The sequence below is a fragment of the Lemur catta genome, chromosome 2 (assembly GCF_020740605.2).
Source record: "Lemur catta isolate mLemCat1 chromosome 2, mLemCat1.pri, whole genome shotgun sequence".
Lineage (NCBI taxonomy): Eukaryota > Metazoa > Chordata > Mammalia > Primates > Lemuridae > Lemur > Lemur catta.
In genome coordinates this window covers 511,134-535,463 of record NC_059129.1, presented here as the reverse complement: position 1 = coordinate 535,463, position 24,330 = coordinate 511,134, and the positions used below count along the sequence as shown (strand labels likewise).

The 24,330-nt window shown below is 69.2% G+C and overlaps 1 protein-coding gene across 6 annotated transcripts; it reads right to left on the bottom strand.

The window, feature by feature from the left end:
- Window positions 1-4,704: 4,704 nt before the first annotated feature.
- CAPN15 (calpain 15) lies at window positions 4,705-24,330 on the bottom strand. 6 transcript variants are annotated; one of them, XM_045540996.1, is made up of 12 exons: window positions 19,902-19,965; window positions 15,246-15,540; window positions 9,475-10,900; window positions 9,117-9,325; window positions 8,846-9,029; window positions 8,513-8,736; window positions 7,854-7,979; window positions 7,392-7,544; window positions 6,878-7,039; window positions 6,345-6,792; window positions 6,092-6,270; window positions 4,705-5,990 (listed from the first exon to the last, which is right to left on the bottom strand). In XM_045540996.1, exons 2-12 carry the CDS (start codon window positions 15,425-15,427, stop codon window positions 5,813-5,815), a joined length of 3,471 nt encoding a protein of 1,156 aa, XP_045396952.1. In that variant the 5' UTR covers window positions 15,428-15,540; window positions 19,902-19,965; the 3' UTR covers window positions 4,705-5,812. The 6 variants fall into 6 exon arrangements, with proteins under 6 accessions (XP_045396952.1, XP_045396950.1, XP_045396955.1 ...); XM_045540994.1 differs by lacking the exons at window positions 15,246-15,540; window positions 19,902-19,965 and adding an exon at window positions 18,627-19,173 and having other exon boundaries at window positions 6,345-6,493; window positions 6,563-6,792; XM_045540999.1 differs by lacking the exons at window positions 15,246-15,540; window positions 19,902-19,965 and adding an exon at window positions 24,087-24,330.

The window sequence follows — 24,330 nt, the reverse complement described above, 5'->3', positions numbered from 1 at the left end:
GCCCCCCGCAGCCCAGCCCTGCCTGCGGATGGCCACCTCTCACACACACCCCCGTCTGGATGCAGAACCCCCAGCCCTCCCTCCCCACTCCCCTGCGGTGCCTTGGGGCCCCCATGACCAACGACCTCACGGTCAGCAGTGCCCCCACCCCCAATTCCCAGGCCGAACCGGGTTCAAGTTGCTCCCCGAGCTGTGAAAACTGGAAGAAGGTCTGGGGTCCCACTTCTCAGCTGTGTCCTGACAGATTCACCTGACAGCCAGGTCAGGCCCAGACGAGGACACAGACGTGGCTTTGCTCAGCGGAAGATGCCAGAACCCAGAGACCTGTGACGCGCCCCTTCAGGCACAGGGTGTCGGGCCAGCAGGGTGGACGCTGCTGCAGGCCTGCTCTGGGGAGGCGGAGAGCCCTGGGAGGACCCGGGACTCCTGTAGGCTCAGCTACCGGCTCCTGGGGTGTCCCCAGCTCAGGTCAGCGGACAGGGATGCCTTGGGAAAGGAGGACTCTATACAGGCGTCTGGGTACTGCCCCTGGCATGGGGCAGCCACAGGAGAGCACCGGGTCCAGAATCCAGCAGCTGCTTGGCGCTGTGAGGCTGGCCTTGGTTTCCCTATTTGTGTGTGGGGGGTGATAGCCAGGGCTTGTGGCTGGCAGGGGTCACCGTGGTGCTGGCCAAGAAACAGGCCCCTGGATCTGAGGGCGAGTGCCCCGTGACAGCCCCCACTCCCCCCAGAGAGAAGCCGGTGGGCTGGGGGTGGCAGAGCATGTCAGCCACCTCTCTGCCCGCCTGGCCTGGCCCAGCTGACCAGCTGACCGTGCAGGCAGCCCCGGGCCGGAGACAGCTTGGGCAGTGTCACGCCAGCAGCCCTGTGGAGTGGGAGCCAGGAGGCGGCTGCTCCCTCCCGCACAGACCCTCTCCGGACACGCTCAGCGGGCTCGGGCCCCTCCGCACAGGCCCTGGTGGCACAGACAGTGGGCGTGGGGGCTCCGGGCCACGGTCTCTCCGTTCCAGGGATGCCCAGGGCCCTTCAGCCCCACTGGTCAGCCCGAGGCTGACCCCTCTGAAGGTCTGCAAGAGACCACAGCCGACTGCAAGGGAGACGGGCCGGCCGGAGGCCTCGACCCTCATCCAGGGGAAGGAAGGTGAGGGCCAGGACGCCCTGGTCCTGGGGTGCCCAGGTGGCAGCATGCAGGGAGCAGAGCCCGGTGAGGCTCGGGGTCCGAGGGACCCTGGGGAGATGAGGCCGGACGGGGAGCAGGGGCCTGCTCAGCCCTGCAGAGCAGAGCCGCCTTGTAGGGCCTTTCTGTGCAGACGTTTGGGCCGGAGGAGGAGGGGCAGTACCCAGAGGCAGGACTTAGACACATTTCTGGGCTTCCAGGAGGGTCCATGCTGGGAGGGTACGTGGGCCCGGGCCTGCTTGGTGGTCCCCAGAGTTCGGGCAGGCTGCGCACAGGGTGGGCGTGAGGGTCCCCATCAGGCAGGACCCCAGGAATGGCCCCGCGAGGCTGGGTGGTCAGTGCAGCCCTCAGCCCTGGTGCTCTGCCAGAGGGGCTCCCTTGCTGTGGGCCCCTCCCTCTCTGCTCCTGGGCCATGACCTGCCGCACACAGGGCTTGGGTGGTGGCCCCTGCGTCCTGAGGCAGTGACCGGGACCTCCCTACCCTGAGCCTGAGACTCCCGCCCACACTGGGCCGCTGCCCCCCATCTGCAGCGTGGCCGGGGGGACGTGCAGTCTCTGGGCACTTCTGGCTCTAGGGGTGTTCTGGGGGGTGGCCTGATGTCCTCTCCTCAGCCGGGCCTGGTGCAGGAGGGTGGGGGGACCCACAGCCCCTCTTTCCGCCTCCAGCCAGAGGCTCATTTCAGCCATTAACCTTCTCTGCCCGGCGTGCCCACGGCTGCCAGCCTGTCACCTCCATTAACGCTGGGGCTGTGTGTGCCAGGGAGCTTGCGGGCAGGACAGAGAGCCCGGGCCCAGGGAAGGCAGGGGCAGCGGCAGCTCGGTGGGCTGGCAGGGTCTGCGGCGTCGCAGTGCCCGGGGGTGGGCCTGTCGCTTCCCCTCAGTGTTGGCACAGCCCTGGCCAGGACAGGCATGGGGCTCGCCGGCCCGCACCTGCCCGCGGGTGGAGGGACGAGGCGGGTCTGTCTCACGAGCGGCAGCAGCTCTAGGAGCCCTGGGTGGGGTTAGTGCCACACAGGATGCTTGGACATGGCGTTTTTGCCCTGGGACATGTGGCCGCCCACGAGCATGTGCGAGAACCTCAGGCCCAGAGAGCTCAGGGCACCACCCTCTTGCCCATTCAAGGTAGCCTTGGGGACCCCAGGCTGAGAGGACAGCTCTGGGCCTGGCCCGGGTCAGGGTTGTGCCTGAGGGCCCTGGGCTCTGGCTGCAGCTGCTGCCCCTGGTGGCCCTGGGTCCCAGGAGGGACACAGCAAGGCTGTGAGGGGCTGGTCAGCAGGGCTGGGCAGGAGCGGCCCACGGGGTGAGCACAGGCAGGGCCTGCGGATTCTCCGCCTGGGGTCTGTCCAGGCTAGTCTGCCCGAGGGCCAGGGGCCGGGGCAGGCGCTTGCACACAGCTCTGCTGGGCAGCCGGACCCTCCGTGGTGGCCCCAGCCTGCTCTGTGCCTGCCGTGCCGGGGCCCTGGCCATCCCAGAGCCCACAGCCAAGAGCCCGGGCACCGCTACCCCAGCCAGCCGGGTCCTTCGCACGCTCCAGCCAGGACATCGGGGTCGTAGGCCCCCTGGGTTGGAGTGTGAGGCTGACCCTCTGGGCACCCTGGGTGGAAGAGGCTCCTGGACGCTCCTTGCTGCAGTGGGAGTGAGCGCTCCGTCACGGGAGGCATGCGAGCTGGGGCAGGGGCCTCTAGAATCAGAAGGAGTGGCCAGGCCAGGCGGGTATCCGGGATGAGAGGCACAGGCTGCCTGAGCCCCCACCCGGTTTCCAAGCCTGGCACTGGCCAAGCAGCGCCCGGGGCTGACAGCAGCCATATGTTGGGGAGAGGAGCCGCGTGCGTGGCTCTGCGGCCCCCGGGGCCGGCCTTCCTGGGCCTGTCACAGACGATTTTCCCTGCCTGAGTGGCAGGCGGGCTGGCGGGGGGGCCGAGGAGGCCCCCAAGCTGCCCCATGTCCAGCCCGAATGGCCCTCAACACCAACTGGCCACTCTCAGGGCAGATCCAGGTGCTGGGCCTTGGCCTTAAGCCCCCCAATATCTTACCGGGCACCCCCTGCCCCTGACAGGGCCACCCCGTCCAGTTTTAGGCTGAGCCCCTGAGAGGAGCCCTGGCCGGCCAGTGGGGTCGGGCCCTCCTGCTCAGACGGGGGTGGGGGCCAGGGGTCCGCACCGGGCAGCCGTGTGCCCCGGGCAGGTGGGAGAGGGCCCGGAGCGGCAGCCCTGACAGCCCAGCGCCCAGAGCAGTGCGGAGGGAGGTGGGGCGGCCGCGGCTAATTTGTACACTAAGTGCTTCTGACAGGGGCGCCTCACAAGTGAGAACACGCCGCCACCCGCCCTGGGAAGCCGCCGTGGCCGGCAGCGCCCACGGTGTGGGGCTGGGAGAGAGGGGCCGTGCGGGCGCAGGGCGGCCTGGGCCAGGCCACGGGGGGAGAGGGCCGGGGAGGGGGCCGGGGCGGGAAGGGGAGGGGAGCAGGGCAGCCCCCGGCACTTGGGGCCAGTCCGGCTGCCTGCGGCCGAGCGGCCCGTGCCCAGCCTGCCAGGCCCCGGCGGGTGAAGCCCACTCCTCAGGCCAGCCTGGCCCTGTCCTGCCTCTGCCCCCCGGGGGCCCCCTGCCTCCCTGCCGATGCCTGCCCAGGTCTGGCCCGCAGTGGCCCCGACTCCTGTGGACCCTCCCCCAGCCCCTCCCTGCAGGCCGGGCACACGGGGACAGGGGGGGGTTGCAGGGTGGGCATGAGCCCCTCGCCCAGGTGGGACCTCCTGTCCTGCCTGGCGGCACAGGGGCCTCCCGGTGCGTTTCCTGTCTGGGGCCGGTGGGTGCTGGGGGGGGCAGGGACAGGAACTGAGGACTCAGGAGGACCTGGGGTCCCAAGACCCCGGGGTGGACAGAGCCAGGTCTGTGCCAGACACGAGGTGGGGGGTGGGCGTGGGCCCACCCCTCACCCCTCACCCCGTGGGAGAAGGCCCGGCGTGGCTGCGCAGCCGCGGAGGAACAGGGCAGCGTCCGCTGGCGCGGAGGTGAGATGTGTTGTGGCAGCTCCCCGGCCGCCCGAGGCCCGCCCGGAGCGAACACTGCTGGTGGCTTTAATTGCTTTCACATTCGATAGGCCGCCCCTGACAGGCCTCTCACGCCGGCCGCACCCAGCCCCCCACTCCACCCAGGCGGAGGCCCACCCTGGAACGAGGCCGGGAAGGAGCAGGGCCCCACCCGGGGGAAGGGGACATAAAGCTCCCACGCGGCCCCCTCGCTTCATCTGCTCCTGCCCGACGGTGGATCCGCTCAGACGGGGCCCCCAACGCAGGCTCCGTGCTGGGGAGCGCTGGGCCCAGGGACGGCCCCAGGGGTCAGTCCAGCCTCCGCCCCCGGCCTCGTGAGGCGTCCAGCCCCAGCCTGGGCCTGCTGGGTGAGGGCAGGGCCACCGTCCCCACAGGGCCCCAGGACATGTCACCCCAGCCCAGGAGCTGCCCCCGGAACAGCCCTCTCCTCCCACAGGGCACTGGACCCCCCCGGGGGGGGGGCACCAGATAGACGAGACGTCCTTACAAAACAAAACGCTTTTATTTGGTCCACTGGAGCCTGAGTCTGGAAACCACCATGGGGAACCGTATGGTACGGGATGGGGACAGACAATTGATAAAATAGTCTCTGTGTCAGAAGAGCTGGCCGTATGTACAGGGTTAAAAATATTCACAGCTCAGAGTAAAAGGAGGCCCAAAGGGGAGAGGGGAATGTTTCTCTAGGGGTAAAAACCCCCAGCCCCGCGGGACAGGAGGGCTGTGGGCTGCCGCTGCCTGGGGGCCGCAGGGCGGTGAGGGCCGGCTGGGGGGCCCAGGAAGCTGCCTCCAAAGCGGGGAGTGACGCTGGGCAGGTGGGTGGCTCAGCTCCCGGGGCGCCCGGTGGGGACGGGGACGGGGCCGCGGCCGCGCTCTGTGCCTGGGCTCCCTCTTTGCCGCAGGGCCACGGCCATGGCCGGGGCTGGCCCAGGACTGCTGGCCCCTGGCCTGTCTGGCCGTGGTCTGGGGGTGCTGAGGGCACAGCGGCTCCCGGCACAGCCCGCAGGGACAGGCTCCCAGCCCGCCAGCCCTGGTCATGGCTTCGATCCTGGCGGACGCTCCGGGAATTGCATAGTGTCGCTGGAGGGGGCTGGGCAGGGGACACCCTCCTTCCCCAAGACGGGCACCTGCCTCCCAGGACAAGCCGCTCAGCGCCAGGCTCTGGGGTGCCCGTGGGGGGCTGGCAGCTGGGCTCTGGGGGCAGACCCAGGTTTCGACCTCAGGCCCCACAGACGGTGGTCCCTGATCTCACCACGGTCATGACCTCTGACACCCGATTTGGTTTGTGAGTAGAGCTGTGGCCGCCTGCTCCGGCAGGAGAACCGTCTCCCGGGAGGGGCAGCCTGGCCTTGGACCCTCGGTCGAGGCTGTCCCCGAGGCTGGCGCAGCCCGCCTGGTTCGAGGTATTCTGCTTGGCGGCCAGGAGGCCTGGGCAGGCGGACGGCGTGTGCCGGGGGCCCCGGGCAGCTGCAGCCAGAGGCTCCCTGGGCGGGGTCCTGAGATTCTGTTCAAGCGTCTCCGGCACGGTCTCCCTCGTAAAGTGCGTGTGGGTGGCGGGCGGCCCACGTGCTCACAGCCTGGCCTGGCGCGGCGGTCACAGCGGCCGGGGCCCGTGCAGACCGGCCACCTCGGGCGAGAGCGGGGGGCTGTGGGTGCCCTTGGACGCCGTCCAGTCGCTGAGGAAGGCCTGGGCCGCCTTGCGGTGTGCCAGGCGGTGGGTGATGGAGAAGCCGGCGTTGCCCTCCAGCTGGGACAGGATCACCAGGACCTGCCTGAAGGAGGGGCCGGTGAGGACCAGCGGGGGGCAGGGCCGGGGGGGCGGGGGCACGGGCACAGGGCGGGGGGCCGGGGGCTGGGGGGGGCGGGCACCCACCTGTGCAGAGGGGGCACGCTGTCCTGGGTGCGCAGGCTGCCGCGCGTGGACACCACGTTGAAGCTGTCGGTGCAGTCACACTGCACGTGCAGGAACGACCGCGGGTGCCGGTTTTCCACCACCACGATGAGCCCCGCCCAGCCGTGCGTCAGGTAGTAGCAGGTCATGCCCTCGCGGCCCTGGGCACAGGCGCAGGCGTGGGGCGGAGCTGGGCAGGCGCCCCCGGCCACCCTCCCCGGGGACCCGCACCCACCTCGTGCCGCTCGCCCCGGCTCTCGGTGAGCAGGATGATGGCGTCGGCCAGCGTGGTCGGCTGGGCCTCCACCGGCTCCACCATGACCAGCCGGGAGCTGTACACGGCCAGCACGTGGCCGGGTGGCTCGGGGGCGCCTCGCGGGGCTCCTGCCGAGGGAGTGCGTGAGCCGCCCGTCCCCGCCGGGCTCTGGGCCTGGGCCAGGGCGGGGGCCTTACCCTGCACGGCGGGGGGGCCCGGCGGGCCGGGGCTCCAGTGGTTGAAGGCACAGCACACCACGGCGTACTCGCCGGGCTCCAGCATGACGTCACAGTTGACAAACTTCTTGACGGCGCGTTTGCTGTGGGCCAGGAGGCGGCCCAGGCTCAAGTGGCCCCCGCTGCCGAAGGTGGCCCGGAACACCAGGATGCACAGGTCCAGCAGGTGGCTGTCCACCGCGTCCGAGCGCCTGCGGGCCGAGAGCACGGGCTGGGGCCACGTCGCGGTGGCTGTGGCCGCAGCCCCCGGCCCGGCGGAGCCCCTGCGGCGCCCACCTGCTGCCCTCCTGGAACAGCGCGAACTCCAGCGAGGCGCGCTCCAGCACCGTCAGCGCCGTCACGCCCACGGGCCCGCTGGCGCAGCTGGGGAAGCAGCCCTGCACGCGGGCCTCCTGCCAGTCCGAGTGCACCTTGCAGATGTCCACGGAGTCGAAGTACCTGGCGGCCAGAGGACGGCCTGAGCCTCGCACAGCCCACGGCGCCTCCCGGAGTGGCACTGCCGTCCTGCAGCCCCGGCCCCACTGGGGACCCACGTGGACAAGCCTTCGGGAAAGGCTGTCTCAGCGGGACACGCGGTCCCGGCCCCTGCAGCCAGGCCGCCACGAGCAGGTGCCAAGCCCAGGACGACCCGGGCAAGCCTGGACTTCAAGGCAGCGCCCAGAAGCCACGGCCCAGACCCCCACGTGGTCGGGGTCACGGAAAAGCCGCCCCTGTCCCAGCCCAGCAGGAAGGACCCAGCCCCAGGGGGGTGGCGGGACGTCACGCAGGCCCGGCCCTGGGGCCCAAGTACCTGATGAAGTCGCTGTACTCCATCCAGAAGACGCCCTCGCTGCTGCCGTGGGGCATGAGCTCGGCACGCAGGTGCCCAGGCCAATGTGGCCACTCGTCCGACCAGCTGCCGTTCCAGGAGAAGCGGCCCCACGGGTTCCGGAGCCGCAGGAGCCTGCGGACCACGGGGCTGAGGAACAGGCCTGTGCGGCCACACGCACGCTGCCCACGGCCACCCACTCGCCGCCCACGTCCACACGCACACCGTCCACAGCCACACACATGCCACCCACGGCCACCCACTCGCCGCCCACGTCCACACACACACACACACACACACACGCCACCCGCGGCCACCCACTCGCCGCCCACGTCCACATGCACACCGTCCACAGCCACACACACGCCACCCACGGCCACCCACTCGCCGCCCACGTCCACACACACACACACGCACGCTGCCCGCGGCCAGCCTGGCCCCTACCTGGTGCCCTGCACGTCGCGGACGTCCAGGACGGAGTAGGCGTGGCGGGGCCGCAGGCCCAGGCTCTCGTAGGTGGAGTCGTCCACCCTCATGTTGCCCCCCCCACAGGAAGCGCCCATGAGGAACCTGCGCGGCAGAGCAGCCCTGGCTGACGGGGGCCTGGCCGGCGGGACCCTTCGTGCCTTGGTCCTGCCCCCCGGGACAGGCAGGGGCCACAGGGAGGTGCCCTCTCCTGCCTGGGGGGGACTGGGCTCAGGGACTAGAGTCGCATTCAGGAAGGGCCGGCCCAGCCCCTCCGTGTGCCCGGCGAGCAGCTGTGCTGCCCAGCAGCACCACGAGCCCCCAGGCCTGCCGCTCCTGTAGGTCCTCAGGCCTGGACCCTCCCCACAGCCTCCCAGGGGCTGCGCCACCCAGTGCAGGTCTCACACACGCCCACCCTGCCGGGTGCCGTGTCTGGGAAGCGCCCCGCCACCCCCCGGCTCTCCCCACTGGCCCAGGCCGGAACGTGGCCCTCCTGGCGCGGGAGGGGTGACAGGGCTGCAAGGGGCCAGATCCCACCAGGCTCCTGGCTGTGGTCGGTCTACATGGGGCGCCCTGGACACGGGTCGCGGGTCAGAGGGCGCTCGCCCCCCGCTTGTCCCACCGCCCGCCCCTCTTACCCAGCCTCCTTAGAACTCAGCATTTTGGCCCAGATGAGGTCAGTGTCAACGGGCTCCTCGCGGGGGTTAGTGGAGCTGACCTGCAGCGCCAGGCTCTCGCAGGGGGCGCCGGTGAGCGTGGCCAGGCCTTCGATGGCGCGGCCCGCCTGGAGCGCAAAGTAGGAGCCGTGCAGCTTGGCCAGCGCCTTCTCGATGAGAGCCACCCAGAGCTGCTTCCGCTGCGCCTGCGGGGGGCGGGGTCAGGAGCCGCGGCTGCCCCCCCTGCGGCCCCCACCCCATGGCCCCCGCCCGCCCCGCGGGCCCCCACCCCATGGCCCACCCCCGCGGCCCCACCTGCGAGAAGAGGAGGAAGCCGGCCTCGTCGCAGGGCAGCATGTCGTCCACCAGCACCGTGGTCCAGGTGCCGTCCTTGCACAGCCGCACCTGGTAGGCACCCTCCGCGCACAGGCTGCGCGTGACCATCACCCGCTCCACCAGGTCCGGCCGCTCGGCCAGCACCGCCAGCGCACTCAGGAACCTGCGCGGAGCCGGCTGGCCTCAGCCTCAGCCTCAGCCTCAGCGCCAGGCCCCGCGCGGCCGCCCCCCGCCCGGCACCCGACCTCACCAGCAGTTCCCCAGCAGCCCCTGCAGGATGTCCGAGGGCCGCAGCGTGTGGAAGACAGACCACGGGGCGCCCTGGTCCCTGAAGACGGAGCAGTTGATCTCGTGGGGGCGGAGCCACTGCTTCACACGCTGTTGGACGCTGTCGCCCGCCGGGAAGCCCACGGACTGGGGCCCGGGAGGGAAGCTGTCGTCCACAAAGTTCACGCCGTTCTGCAGAGACCGCGGCCGGACGCTCAGGCTGGGCAGGGCAGCCTCGGGGCCAGGGCGAGTCTCTTTCTGCCGGAGCCCACAGCCTCAGGGGGCGCTGGGCAGGAGCAGCTGGGGGTGACGGGGGCCGTGGGGCCGCGCGCGGTACTCACCTCCCGGCAGAAGGCCACGATGTTCTCCCACAAGGCCTTGGCCTCGCCCTCGTCCGTCTGCCGCCGCTTCTCCACGTGCATGCTCTCCCTGCGCTTCAGGGGCGCGGCCCCGCGGCGCTGGGCCACCAGCAGCTGGGGCGTGTGGCAGGCGGCACAGTGCTTGGCCCGGGGCGGGTTGAGCAGGGTGCAGGCGGGGCAGGCCCACTGGCCCGGGCGCTCGGGCAGCGGGCGGGCGGCCTTGGGGGCCAGGGGGACGCGTGCGCAGCTGCAGCTGCTGCAGGGGCCGGGCTTGTCCGCGCCGCAGTCGGGGCAGCAGGCAGGGGCCTCGCTGTGCTCCTGGAAGCCGTGCAGCTTGGAGCAGCCGCACGCCGTGCACCGGGGGGCCGCCGTGGGGTTCCTGAGTGTGCACCTGGCACAGGACCAGGTGGTGAAGTCGGGGCTGGAGGGGCTGGCCGGCGTGTAGCGCACGGAGTCCCCGGTCAGGTCTATGATGTCGCTGCCCAGGGCGGAGCTGCCAGCCTCAGCGTGGGCGGGGCCGGCCTCCGAGGCCTCCTCCTCCAGGACGCCCAGCCGCTTGCCGGACAGCAGCTCTGCCAGGCGGGAGGCCCCGGGGGTGGCCCGGCCTGGGCCCTGGGGGGACCCCCTGGAGCCGGTGGAGGGACAGGCCTGAGCAGCCTCAGGCACCAGTGGCTGCAGCTGGGGGGGGACCTCCCGGCGGCTGCGGGGCACGGGGTTGTTCTGCAGGGCGGCGGGGAAGGGGCTGAAGGGTGGTCTCCGAGGGGGCTCCTGGCCGGCGGGGGCCGGGTCAGCCTCGGTACCGTCCGCGGGCAGGCCCGGCTGGGGCACGGCAGGCACAGCGTGGAAGCCCGCAGGGGCCACGATTTCGGGCACCACCAGGGCCTCAGGCGGGATCCGGGGCAGCGAGAGTTTCCGGGGGCCCCCGCAGGCAGAGCAGGAGCTGGCCACGGGCGTGTTGTGCAGCGTGCAGCGTGGGCAGGCCCAGCCGCTCCCGGGCTCGGCCGCGCCCGCCTCCGCCTCGGGGTGGCCCCTGGCCGGGTCCACGGCCGCCAGCCCCGCTGTCCGCACGGGACCCGCCTCCTCCTGGCAGCCACCCTTGGGCTCGGCTGGGACGGCGGGCGGCTTGGGCAGGACCCCGTTGATGATGGGCAGGGAGGCCCCGGGCATGGGCTCGGGGGTGAAGCCACACACTTCGCAGGCCTCCCTGCCCAGGAGGTTCCGGAAGGTGCAGCGGGCGCAGGCCCATTTCTGCTCCTCCACGCTGAGCCGCAGGATCTGGTCGAGGTCAGGCCTGTGCCGGGGGGCCTCGCAGATGGAGCACTGGCGCTGGCCGGCCGGGTTCAGGAAGGTGCAGCGGGTGCAGGACCACTCCCCGACCGCGGCCATAGACCCAGGCGAGTGGGTGTGGCTGCAAGGAGAGCGGCGGTCAGCCGACCCCGGGGGCCCCGACGGAGGACCCCACCCTCCCGCTGGCCCAGGGAGGGCGCCTGTCTGTGGCTCAGGGCTGCCTCCACCCAGGCCGGGCCATGGCTCAGGGCACAGCAGAGCCACAAGCCTCGGTCCTGGGACCTCCCTGGGACCAGGAGCCTCCAGGGAGGGCTGAGCCCCGCACGCTGGGCCTGCCCTGGGGACACCGCAGCTGCCCAGAGGCCTGTGGCGCGCAGCAGTGTGGGCCCCCAGGGGCTGAGCGGAGACACCCCTGGCACCCTGCTGGAGGCACGTGGCTGCCCCTGGCCCAAGGACAGGCCGTGCCCTATTCCCCCTGGCACTGGGACGGGGACAGTCCGCACAGAGCATGCCAGCTGCCCGCAGCCCTGGGTATGGCTCTGTGCCGGGCGGTCTCTGCTCCCCCCAGGGGTGCCAGAGGTGCTCGGCTCCGGCAGGGCAGGTGGGCTGTGCCTCCAGTGCCCGGGGCCATGACAGCAGGCGTGGGGGGGGGCGGTGCTGGCAGAGCCGACCTGGGAGGGAGGGGTCTCCACACCCCACACACAGTCTGCTAACTGACTGTAGCTGCTCTGCCTGGCAGAAAAATCAATTGTTCTTTATAACACATCGCGAATCTGGTGCTTCTAACAATATGTTCCAGCTAAACCCTTTTGATTCAGGAAGAAAGAAAACTTGCCTCTTCAAATAAACCAAAAAAACCCAAGAAATCTCCCCAAGCAACACGACTGTTTCCCGGAGCCCAGAGCAAGCTCCGTGACGCCGCCTGCCCTGTGCAGAGAGGTGGGCTCAGCCCCCATGGCTGGGGGCAGCTTCGACCTTGGCTCTGTGCCAGGAAAACCCTCAAAGCTGCCGGAGACGCCCAGACCTCTCCCCTCCTGTCCCCCACTTGGGAAAGGTGTCACGGCCACCATGTGCCTGTGTGGACACACGCACACGCCAGACTCACGCTCCACCCTGTGCTCCCCACGCGGCCTGGCCACAGAGGTGGCATGGCCCCCCGACGGCCCAGAGGGCCCTGGTGGGCAGCAGAGCTGGCAGGACCTTCGCAGCCCACTGCCCCATGTGGGACGTCACACCCAGTCTGGGTGGCAGGACCCTCCTGGGACACGCCCTGCCTGGCCCCAGGCTCTGGCTGTGACAGACAGAGGGGGCCTCGGAACACCAGGAAGGGAGGAGGGAGCCCAGGACCCCGGGGACAGGGCGGATGTCAGAGCTGTCTCGGCCGATCAGAGGACTCTGCCTGCCGTTCAGGCTCAGATGAGACAGTGCCTGAGACCCAGGGGTGGCCCTTCTGCAGCTGGAAGGAGACTTGTCAGGGGCCAGAGACCCCGAGGGCGTCTGGGGCCCTGCACCATCGGGTGGGCTGCAGTGGAAGGGGCCCAGGGGCCAGGGGCCAGGAGGCCTGAGCAGGGGTCTGGCCGCCCTCTCCCTTGGCACACGGCTCTGCCTCCGTGACCCCACGGCCCCTCCCAGGGCCACCCTCACACGCTGCAGAGGCCCGGACCCCTGAGGCACCGTGAGCTTGGCCAGACCAGCAGACCAGGCCCACGTCAGTGGCCTGAAGATTCAAGCAAGGACTCAGCAAAGACCTTCCAGAATCGTTAACACGAAACGCTCCTAAAATCACACACATGTGTGCCCCAAGTCACGCTGTGCTCCAGGACACAAAGCAGTTCTATCTTCGAAGGAAACGGGCTCAAGGAGGACAGGGTCAGTCCTGCCCCAGCGAGTGAAGCCCACAGGAAAACCGGGCAACTGTCCAGACACGTCTCACAAAAGGCCGCGTCCTCGATGACCACGTGTGGCCAACGCTCAGCTCTGACTCGGAGGAGGCCATGAAGCTGCTCCCCGGGGCCCCGACAAAGTCCACCGCGAAGTGACCAGGACACGAGCACTTGGAGGACACGGAGGCCACTGTCCTGTCACCACGGACGGGGTGAGGCCGTGGCCGTTTCCTTCTCAGGAGAAGGTGAGAGCTGTGAGAAGGGCTTTGCCACAAGGCCCCGAGGCCGGGGCTCCCCAGGCCGGCGGCCGAGCCGGCCACAGCAAGAGGCCCCTGCTGCCTCCCTCCAGTGTCCCTGTGCCCGGCGCAGGCTCGGGGACTGTGCCTGGGGCCTACCGCCCGATGCTTCGGAGGCCACGGTGCCGCCTCCCCCGGCAGGGGACGGTGCTGGGCCACAGCCCCGGCTGTCAGCCCTCCTGAGCAGGGTCTGTCCTTCTTGCTCTGTGTCCCTGGGCACCGATGCCGAACCGAGGGCCGACTGAGGTGAGCCGCACCTGGGCATCAGGTGCCAGGGGGGTCTGCCCGGGCCTGGCTGGGAGGGAGGCACGGGCTGCTGCGGGGGCCTCTAGGCCACCTCTCCCTCCTCACCAGGGGGTGGTCACCAAAGAAGGCGGGATGTGCAGAGGGGGTGGCCTTTCAGCAGACATGGTTCTGAATTTAAAAACCTCAAACTTTCATTTGCACACACGGACTTAGTACAAAATAAAAGTGAAAAAAGCCGTCCACCCGTGTGCCACGTGTGTGCTGGTGCTCACGGCTGGACGCCGGGACTGACGCAGCCGCCTGGCAGCAGCCAGGGAGCTCAGTGCGGGGCCCAGCGACCCACCCCAGCAAATCTCCTGCGGGTACAGACATTAGTGCATGGAAGGAAAAGGACAGGTGTGGACAGATGGGAACGTAGAGATGGTCGCCATTCGCCATGGGAGAAACGCCAGTCAGACCAAGGCAGGCACCGCGCTGCACCGCGAGGGTGGCCAGAGCCCCAGGGATGAAAGCCCGTGTGCAGTGGGGACACCAGCGTCCCTGACACTGCCGGCAGGGACGTGCAATGGGACAGCGCTTGGGAACACAGGCTGCCAGCTTGTCAGAAAGTCAACATTAACTTGCCACGAACCCAGCAACACTCCCGCCAGGCTCTACCCAGAGACGTAAACGTGTCCGTGAACGTGGCTGTTCGCAGCGTTATTCACAAAAGCCAAGTGGAAACAGCCCGTGTCTACAAACAGATAAGTAACACGTGGTCCATCTGCACAGCAAAACAGTGCGTCAGTCTGACACGTGCCACCACGCAGGAACCTGGAGGACGTCACACTGGCCACGTGAGCCAGTCACGTAAGGCCATGTGCTGCGTGACTCTGCTTACGTGAAATTTCTAGAAAGGGCAAATCTACGGACAGGAGGCCAGGCAGTGGCTGCTGGGGCGGGGCTGACAGCAAACAGGCGGGATCTCTCTGAGGTGCAGAGACGCTGTCACACTGGAGTGACCACAGTGACAAAGTGACTGAACTGCACCCGTAGAATGGGTGGGTTTGGTAAGTGGCATCTCAGTAAAGCAGCTTAAAGACACATGCAGAGTCCTGCACCAGAGCCGCATGGGGCGGGGGACACACCGGGGCTGTCACGTGTGCAGCTGGGACACAGGGGTCCCTCCCTTGGAGCCCCCAGCCCGTCCTGCTCCCGTCACATCTCCCTGGACCTTGCGCTCCGCCACGGCTCCCTGCAGCTCCTGGGTGAGACATCCAGGACTCTCGCGCCCGGCCCCGGCCCCCGATCGGCCACAGTGGCCAGGGGCTCAGGCCCCAGCAGCAACACCTCCCTGGGGGGCCGGCACCCAGGCCTGGCCAGGCGGCTGAGTGCCCTCCACCATGCTGCCTGCCACCCGGGGCACACTAGGGTGTGCAGACACGTCAGAGGAAGGGACCAGGGTGTGTCGCCTGCGAAGTCAGGCCGGGCATGGCAGAGCAAGGGCTGCCACTGCTGTCCCCGACCCCCGGCCGCAGGGCAGGGCGAGGCAGAGGAGCCAAAGAGTGCCCACACCCCCAAACTGCTGGGGGGGCTCTCCAGGTGCCCCAGCGGGCAGCCAAGGGCACAGCAACAGCAGCCCCCACCTGCCCCAGGCCCACCTGCCCCCACAACCCCTGGAGGCGGCCGTGTTGCAACAGGGCTCCATGGACAGGGCGGGGGACAGGCACACGCTCTGTCGCACCGGCCACCGGGGTTGTCGGGTCGGCAGCCTCCCCCGGCCCAGACAGCAGCTTTCCCAGGGGCACGGCTGTGAGGCCCAGTGCCCAGCGGTGGCCTGTCCTGGCACCCGCCTGTCCCGACCAGGCTAACCAGCCAGGCTGAGGGGCCGGGGGTCCTAGACCTGCCCGGCCCAGAGTGGAGACAACCCAGAGCTCCCCGGCTCCTCCTTCTGGGGACCCCATTTCTCTGTAAGCACCTCTGCCAAGCAAGCGACACCCCGAAAAAGAGGCCTTCTGCCCACAAGACCCCATGGGGCGGCTGCCCCTCCCCATCTCCTTACCTTCGGGCCCGGGGCCGTGGGGGCTGGTGCTGCCGGGTGACCAGGGCGCCTCCCCAGACAGGCCCCCCCGGGCCGCTCCTACACCAGCCGGCGGCTGCCAGGGGCCCTGGGTAGGGCGGCCCCCCGGGGAAGCTGTGGTCCGACTCGGTCTCGGCAGCCAGGGAGGAGGCGGAGCTCCCCATGGCCCCCCTGACATCGGCCGCGCGGAGACCCGGGCCTGGTCACCTCTGGCCGGCGGCGGGCGGAGTGGAGCATGGAGGGAGGAGAGTGCCCACGCCGGAGACAGGGCGGCCGGCTGGTCACAGTGACACGACAACAGAAATAGAGACAGAGAGAGAGAGAGACAGAAAGTAAAAGCAGAGAAGAAACAGCAGGACCCACACGCGCGAAGCCTCGGGAGGGCTCCCGTCGCCGAGCGCCACGTGGGCCGGGGCCGACCAGAGCCAGGGCTGCGTCCACGGCGCCCGCCGGCTTCCTCCTACCATCAGGGCCCAGGGGGTGGAGGTCGGGCGCCGGAGGCCAGGGTCCCGGACGGCAGCCCCCTGCCCCGGAAAGCCCCACATCACTGGTCTCTGGTCTTCAAAGAGGTCTTATTCCTTGGTGAGAAAAGAGGTCATGCGATTTCGCTTTATTACAGAACACAGGATCGAGGGGACATTTGACCAAAGGGCAGGGGCACAGCGGAGCTGGTCAGGCCTCAGACTGGCCTCGGGGGAGGCTGTGTGGAGCCACCGTGAGGCCCCGGGAAGACCCTGGGCCTGGGGTGCAGAAGCCAGGGCGGGGCCGCGTGGCACAGCTGCCCACAGGCCATTCTGGAGCCTTCTGGAAGGACAGCAGCCTGGTGACATGAACCCACACACCCCAGGGCAGCCCTAGCCCTGAGGGGCCGGGGTGGCTGAGGGCAGGGGCTTGCTGCTCGGGTCCGCCCTGCAGGGAGGCGAGACTCAGCCTGCTGGCCAGGGCGTCCCGGGGGGCTCTGTCCCGGGGTGGGCATCCGAGCCCTCTGGCTGAAGGGAGATCAGACACAGCCGAGAGCACCATGCTGAGACGGGGCGGGGTCCCACACGGCTGGGCCAGGGTCGCTGTGGACACACACCTGCCCCTCCCCTGCGGGGCTCTGGGCCACAGTGGGTGCCCAGCCTGGCCCCAGTGGTCCCACCCCTGGGGTCCGTGTCCCCACCGACAGCCCTTCTCCCAGCTTCGGAGTGAGACTCAGACTCAGCGAGGGCGGGGTGGAGGGGGGGTAGTGAAAGAGGCAACAAAGGCACATCCGGGAGTAAGCCCAGGTGGGGACTTCCAGGTGGGTCCACAGTCCACACAGCCCGGGCTGTGGGGACTTCCAGACTCAGAGGGACCAGCGGAAGTGCCCACAGGGCAGGAACCGAGCTGGCCAGCCCCCACCAACGAGCCCAGAGAGCTGTGCACCCTCACGGCCACCCTCAGCTCCCTTGCGACCTGTCTACCCGTGTCCTTGAGACCCACGAGGAGCCTGGGGTCACGCGTGCTGCTGGGAGCACGAGCTCCCGGGAGGACCCACCCGCTCTCACGGGTGCCCCTGGCAGGCCTGGGCAGAGACGGCGTCCGGCCACACCACGGGCAGCCACTGCGTGTCCCTGTCACGGAGCAGAGCCACACGCTGGCCTCCGCCCGCCCTGTGCTGGCTCAGAGGCCTCCCGGAGCTGGATCCGGCCTCGGAGAACTGAGCCTGTGGGCCCCTCTGGGGCAGGTAGGAGCCGGCCGGGGGTGGGCTCCTCCTGGGAGGGAGGGGACAGAACTGCCCCTCTCGCCCGGCGCTCAGGAGAGAGGAACGAGAAGTGGCCTGGACAAGCGAACGTCCGTCCCTGTCACACTCTGGGGCTCTGGCAGGGCCTCGCTGGGGTTCTCCAGGGCATTCAAGGGGACCCCAGCACGGCATCACCCCAGCACCCCTCGTGGCGGCGAGGAGACCCACCCTCGCGCCGGCGCCCGGGCAGCCAGGCCTCCCAGCGCAGCCGAGCGCTGACCAGAGGGCCTGGCTGCTGGGCACGGGGCCGTCTGTCTGAGGCCCCTGCGGCCCCACTTCTGAACAACCCAGGGAGGCAGGCGGGGGCTTTCACAGCGTGGCGCTGCCCAGGCCTGTCCCCCGGCCTCCTTCAGGGCAGAGCAGAGGCCTGGCGCCACCCTTGCTCCCGTACGCGCCTGTCCCTCCCCTGTTCCCCCACTGTCCTCCCTGGTCTGTCTGCGCTCGGCCAACACCCGCCAGCCGCTGCTCCTGGCCAGGCCGGCTCAGGCGCTCAGATACGGCCCCAGCAGCACTCGGAGACCCCTGCCCGTGGGGGGCTCTGTCTCACCGCTGCGCCTAGAGAACAGCCGTGACTTACGGCAGGTCGCCAGCGTGCAAACCATGGTGACACCAGCCTTCCAGACTCGTGGGAAGGGGCGGGGTGCTCCTGGGACAGGGGCCTGGCCCTGAGCTGTGTCACTCTCTGCCCCACCTGGGGCCGCCTGTGTCCCGTCCCTCTCCTGCCTTCGCCGGGCGCTGCTGCCCTAGTTTTAAATGGGGCGGTGGCCTAGATCTGGCCTTAGGGAAGCACAGCGGTGGGGCCGCCACTGCCCTGGGGGGACAAAGTGTTAACCAGCAGGGCCGACTGGCCTGTCCCCCAGTCCTGGCGAGAGGTGTGTGCCTCCCCTCGGCCTGTGAGGACGGCAGGGTCACACAGACCCCCACAGCCCACCTGCCCCCCGCTGCCCCCAGGCCTGTCCTCAGCCGCTGGAGACCTCCGAGGGTGGTCACGGGCCCCAGTCTCAACAGCCTGTCTGGAGCAGAGACGGTCAGACCCCAGGTGCTCCCTTCAGCGGGACGCAGGAGAAATGATGCTCGCTCCTCAGGCTCTGGGGGCCTCCCTGAGTGCCAGCGTCCCCACCCGGGGAGCTGGAACACACATGGGAGCGCCCCTGGCACCCCCCCCCCCCCGCCATGGGGCACCTTGACCCTCGCACAGGCAGCACCCACAGCCACGGCCACGCCGCCCGCTACCTTCTAGCCCGCGGTGCACGTGGCAAGGCCCACTGCCCTCCCGCCCTGGTGCGGAGGTGAGAGCTGAATGGGGGCTCCCACCCCAGGCCTGCAGGGGCCTGAGTCTCAGCAGATCTTACGGCGTCGCCTGCAGCAGCCCCCGCGAGGCGGGCCTGGTATCCCCCACCCAGGAAGGGGTGTGGGGAAGGCAGAGGGAGGATGGGGGTCCCTGTGCCCAGGCAGACGGCAGCCCAGCCAGGCCCCCACGGCCACCCCACCACACCCCAGAGCCGGACCCAACAGACCAGGAGCCCAGGAGCAAGCCACTGCCTGGGACTTGGCCTGGTCGGTCCCCACAGTCTGGGGACAGGCATCTCTGCGCTTACCCTGGCTGACACCAAGGCCACCCCTGGCAAACGGCCCTGCGGAAACGAAGCTCTTGCCTGAGTGTGGCAGGAAGGCCAGGGACAGGGGCGAATCCTCCCCATCGTCCCCATAAGAAACCAGGCCAGGGCCCCACCTCGAGGGCGGACTGGGACTGTGACCTCCTACCGGCCCGGAGAACTGGCAGGACGGCATTCTCCGGAAGAGGCGGACGGAGCACCCTCAGCACCCACATCAGCGGCTCCCGGGACAGGGGAGGCCCTGCACGTGCTCCCCACGAGCCCTGCCAGCTGGGGCGTGGCAGTCCATCTGGGGGGACAGGTCCACAGGCCTGGCAGGACCCCACATCTGCCCCGACCAGGCTCCTGGCAGGGACAGGACCACGGCCCGGAAGGCCAGGAGAGCCAGGCCTCAGCAGGCGCAGGGCAGCCGGTCTCAAGGGGCTCTGAGAACCAGGGGTCCAAGGAGGGGCCCTGGGCACCTCACCACAGCCCTCCAGCTGCTCCCCAACAAGCCCCCCCTGAGCCACTGTGCTTGGGAACTCACCGAGGCCCACAGAGCTGCCAAGACCCCCGCGCCAAGTCTGGGCTGCCGCCTTGGGAGGGGCCTCTCCACGCAGGCTCCCCCCCTCCCCCGGCATCCAGCGAGGCCGTGCCCCACCTGGGCGGCCTGGACTCTGACCCCAGCACCAAACCCAGCCTCCGGGCTTATCTGCACAATCCAGAGTCCCACGGAAATCAGTCCCCACCAGCCACGTGGCCCAGGGCTGTGGCCTGGCCCCCCAGAGGGCTTCCCCGTCCCAGCTCAGCACGTGCAGCCCAGGAACCCACAGCCGACAGCAGCCAGAGTCCCGGGGAACAGCCAGGGCTCAGCTGGCTCCTCAGTGCCCTGGTCCGAGGCCCCGCCCTGTCCAGGCCACCCTGGGTCAGCCAGGACAGCAGACGGAGCTGCTCAAGGTCCCGCCCTGACCCCCCACAGCAGGGCTGAGACCAGCACTGGCCAGGGGCAGCCGGGCTTCTGGGCACTGCCAAGGAAAGGTGGCCGGGGAAGGCAAGGCCCAGGGCAGGCAACTGAGACTCCCCTGGACCCGAGTCCCGGCACCACCGGCCACTCCAGCCACCCACAGGGCTTTGCTTTTCTTGGCACAGGCTGGCCATGGCAGGAGCCACCAGACAGGTGCAGCGCTCACTGCTCCCATCCCGCCCTCCCTGGGCCCCCGTCAGGCCCACTGCAGCCTCCTCCACTCCCTCGCTGTCACCCCCTTAGGAGAACCTCACCGAGGACGGCAGCCACCACCTCCACCTGCTGTCTGCCTCTCGGCACCGGGGAGGCCGGCACAGGCACGACACTGCTGACCTCAGCCAGGTGAACCAGAGAGGTCCAGCGGAACATCAGACACGCCCACCTAGGGGCCACGTGCAGGAAGAAAGGCCTTGGGAGGCCGAAGGGCAACGGTGCTTCCTGCTGACAAGCCTGGGGGGGAAGCGTGCCCGGCCCTGACCCTCTTCCCAGCACCAGGACACACTCCAGGGCCGCCCTCTCCCCTGGTTCTAGCTTTCTCTTATTGCCAAGGACGTCACAGCCTCCGAAGGCTCCAGCCAGCAGCCCTAGGCTGGAATCGAGGACGGAGCTCGCGGCGGCACTGGGCGCAGCCACAGGACTGCACCGCACGGCCGCCCCTGGGCAGGGCTTCCCCCCTCGGCCTGTCCAGGGCAGCCCTGAGATGCCACCAGTCCTGCTCACCAGCAAACCGCCAGCACCCTCTGCAGAGCTGCCCGGCTTCCCGGGGTGGGAGAAGGGACAGGCGTATCTAAAAGGACAGCCAAGATCATGTCCTGAGAGGCTGAGGAGGTGGGGGGCGGCCTGGGAGGACGGGAAAGGAGGGAGTGGGGGGACGTCACCGCGTGTCCTTCTGTGTCCCTGGTGCGGCACACCACCACAATCACGTATCATGGAAAAGGAAGTTTCACAATTGCATTGTCAGGGAAACAGGAACGTTCTCAGGATTTCAGCTTTTAGTTCACAAGTTCAATGATGTTTAACGTTGAATACTATTTTTAACAGGGAAAAAAGGACAAGACAAGCACTCTCATTTTTGGCACTTCTATATTTCTGTCTGCCAAGTGGCAGCAGGTGCAGCCCTCTCCTTGGCAACCCGGTGGCCTTGCTGGCCGCAAAACAGGGGTCGCGGGGTCGCGGCCCTCACATCTCCCGCTCACCCCGAAGAGAGGCAGAGGGGAGCTGTGCAGCCCTGCACCCCAAGGAGGCCTCCGGGCACTTCCTCCCCACAGGCACCTTTTCAGGAAGGGCAAGGGCTCCAGAAAGCTCCAGAACTCACGGCCTCTCCCACTGAAGGGGGCAGGAGGTGGGGAGGAGCAGGGTGGAGAAGGAGCAGAGGTTCGACCTGCCCGGTGACTGTATCCAAGGGTGGCTTTTGCAGGAAGAGCGGAGGGGAGGAGCGGGGAGGACTTCCCTGTGCTTCTTCCCAGGAGCAGGAAGCTGCAAGACCTGTCTGCAACTGGGCACAGCGTGGCATTCTCAAACAGCAGCTATCGACCTGTTTTCTCCCTGATATCCTAAAGCCCCGTCCAGGCACCTCCTCCCCCCTGGCTACCAGGGAGGCAGGGACCACAGGGACCGCAGCTGCCCTCCGACCTCGGCAAGCTGAGGGAGGAATCGGGTGTGGGCCGTGAGGGTGCCGGTCAGGACAGGTGGGGTGAGGTCGACGCGCGTCAGGCACGCAGGTCTGCCCTGGTGCCCCAGGTGCGTCCCCGAGGGAGGGAGGCCACACCGCTTGCTCCCTGCGCACAGGCCCCTCGGAGAGCATGCAGAGCGCAGCCTGCCGCCCAGGGCCTTGCCGCTCACGCTGGGCCCCGCACTGTCCCTCCTGGGGCTCTGCCCTGAGCAGGAGGCCCCTCTGCCCGGCCGCAGCCCTGTCTCTGCAGGCCCAGGCACAGCGTCACCCACACCACTGTCCACAGAGCCCACGAGGACACCCCAGACACCTCCTGGGGCCACTCAGCACGGGTCCCCATTCAGCTGGGCGAGACCCAGAGTGACAGGCTGGGGCTGAGCAGTGAGAGGCTCACTCGAGGGTCCCAAGTCAGCAAGTCCTTTCTCAGACTCAGAAAGAAGCCGAGGTCCCATGTCCCACTCCCAAGGACACGGTGGCGTTCTCCTTCCCCTCAGACTTCAGACCCCAAGCAAGCCGCAGCTGCTGAGCCCAGCGGCCGACTGTGGACGCTCCCTGACCACCTGCTCGGCTGGGCTGGCCAGCGCCGGGCCCCCCAGAGACAGAAACGGGCCTTGCCGTCCCCGCGCCCACAGCCGGCAGGGGGACAGGGCAGTGCCAGGCGCGAGTGCTGCAGGCAGACGCCCTGGAAGGAGCCCGGGGTGGGCTGGAGGGAAACGTCAGAGCAGGGCAGACCCTCTGGGCATCCTCAGCAGAGCAGTGTGGGGGGTCAAGGGGCTCTGCTCACTGCACCCCGAGGGGCCAGCCAGGAGGCAGGGAAGCCTGCAGGCTCGCTGAGGGGCCGGAGAGACACACTGCGCCCCCGCTGTGCCAGGCGCCGGGCAGCAGGGTACGGGCAGGGCCAGCGGACAGAGCAGTGAGGACGGGCCACAGCTGCGCAGGACAAGTGGAGAGCGGAGGCCCCTGGGCAGGCCAGGGACAGGGAGAGCCCTTCCCCTGGGCCGGGGCCCGGACCCTCAACGTCTGTGGAAGAAACCGGCCAACCCCACACCCCACCTCTCTGTCTTTTCACCTTACAGTAGAGGGCAGGGGCAGCCCAGGACCGACCTGGAGGTGAGAGGTCACCAGCCTCCCTGGGTTTCTGTGGCTGTGTTTTCAAAGAGCCCAACTTGTTTCCGTTTGATTCTGTCATTTGCCTTCTCAGCAGGTGTCCACGCCTGGGGCCCTGAGCAGGGGCTGGACCAGGGCTGCTCTGCCTGGAACGGCCATGTGGACGGATGCCCTCCTGGTCGTCACCAACGAGCTCAGGCCCCTGAACACATCTACGGTTTTCAGGGATTTACGTCCGAGGTGGCAGAGTGAGGGAGCAGAAAGGCAGCTTCGTGAGCCAGAGGCCTGGACGCTCAGCCTCCCCGGGCCCCTCCACTGCCAGCACCTGCTGTCCCTCAGTCTGGGTTTCCTCGTCTGCACAACCGAGGCAGGATCAGAGGGGCCAGCCGCTTCCTGCTCTCAGAGAACAGGGGCTGTGGAAGCCCAGAGAGGAAGTCCCTGAGTCTGGGCTCAGCAGGGTTTGAGCCTGGCTCCCCTGAGGACTCGAGGTCGGTGGCCTGTCTGCCAATCAAGCAGCTCCAGAGAGATGCAGAAATGGAAGGGGAAGAAAGAGGGATGCTCCCCCAAGAAGCACAAGGACCTGAGAGGAAGTAAGACGTGCCCAACCCCAAGGCCAGGCTGAGCTGGCTTCCTGCAAAACCTGCCTCCCCAGCCAGGCAGCAGAGCAGGGCTCCCCATGTCTACCTGGGGCCAGGAAACACTATCTCTCTTGCCCCCCTCCGCATTTGAGAAAGTCACTCCGAACTGGAAGGATAGGATTACCCTCACCTCCTCCCTCAGTCCCAGACTCGGAGAGCAAGGAGACCATTACGGGGCAGTCTCCACACCTAACTGCGACTCACACTTCTGCAGCCCGCAGGCCTGGGCAGAGGGAGCTCAGGGGTCCCCAGAGAAGGAGCACCCAGCTGAGTCCCCGTTTTCTCCACTGGCCTTTGGGTTGCAGGACCCCAAACACCCAGGCCTGCCTCACAGGGTCTAGGATTTCCGGGTGCTTTCCGGTCCTGTTTCCTGCAGTTTGGTGACAAGCCCTGGGGCACTAAGGGGACCCTGAGAACTAGCCCAGCCAGGGCCAACTGGCCACACGAGGGTTCACGCGTCAGGAGCAGGAGGAAGAGCCGGTTGTCAGGGGCCACTTTCCTTAACTTCCCGAATCTGTGCAAACGCCGAGGGCTGGCGCAGTCGCGACTCCCGCGGCTCCCTCCGCCCCCAGGGGCCGCCCCCAGGCAGCTCCCCCAGCGACAGGGGACGGACGCCCGGACCAAGCAACACATCCCGGGATGCAGCCGGGGGCCAGAGGCCTGGCCCGGGAAACGAGGGCACTCAAGGGCAGGCAGGGGCTGAGGCCGTCTCCGAGTCCGCAGCACTCCAGGGCTGGCCCCGAGTGCCCCGCACGACCCAGGTCCCTGCCGGCTTCCTGCCTTCTTCTGGGCCCCCTCCGCGAAGCGGCACCCGAGCCCAGCCTCAGCCTCCAAAGCCCTGGAGGCGCCAGCGGGCCGATACCCGCTCCGAGGGCCCGGCCGCCCCTGCCTTCGGCCGGGAGCCCGGGCGCGTCCGGCCCCCGGAGGGCACGCGCCCCGCCGGGCCTGCCGTCCCCCGCTGCCCTCTAGGCCCGAGCTTCCCGCCGGGGCGCCCGGGCTGCGCACCGGCCGGCGGGACTCACCTCCGCAGACCGGCGTCGCCTCCCCCGTCCCCGTGGCCCGGGCAGCGCGGCCGCGGTCCCGGCCCCGGCCCCCGGGCCCGCTCGCCGCCGCCGGCCGACCCACAACTTCTGCCTCCGGAGAGCGGCGCAGCCACTCTCGCCGCGGGCCGTGCTGCCCGGACGGCCTCCCGCGCCTCAGCCACGGAGCCGCCAAGCGCCCCGACCCGGCCCCGGCCAGCGACCGGCGCCCGCACTACGTCGCCTC

Bases quoted from the DNA above. Each gene is read 5' to 3' on its own strand.
- CAPN15 (XM_045540995.1), bottom strand. From the start codon at position 19,264: ATGCCGGGGGAGGGGGGGAGCCTGCGTGGAGAGGCCCCTCCCAAGGCG. The intron at 9,030-9,116 runs GTGAGGTCGGGT...GGCTCCGCGCAG, and splicing joins GGGCTGCTGGGGAACTGCTG to GTTCCTGAGTGCGCTGGCGG. The intron at 7,980-8,512 runs GTAAGAGGGGCG...TCTGCCGCGCAG, and splicing joins CTGAGTTCTAAGGAGGCTGG to GTTCCTCATGGGCGCTTCCT.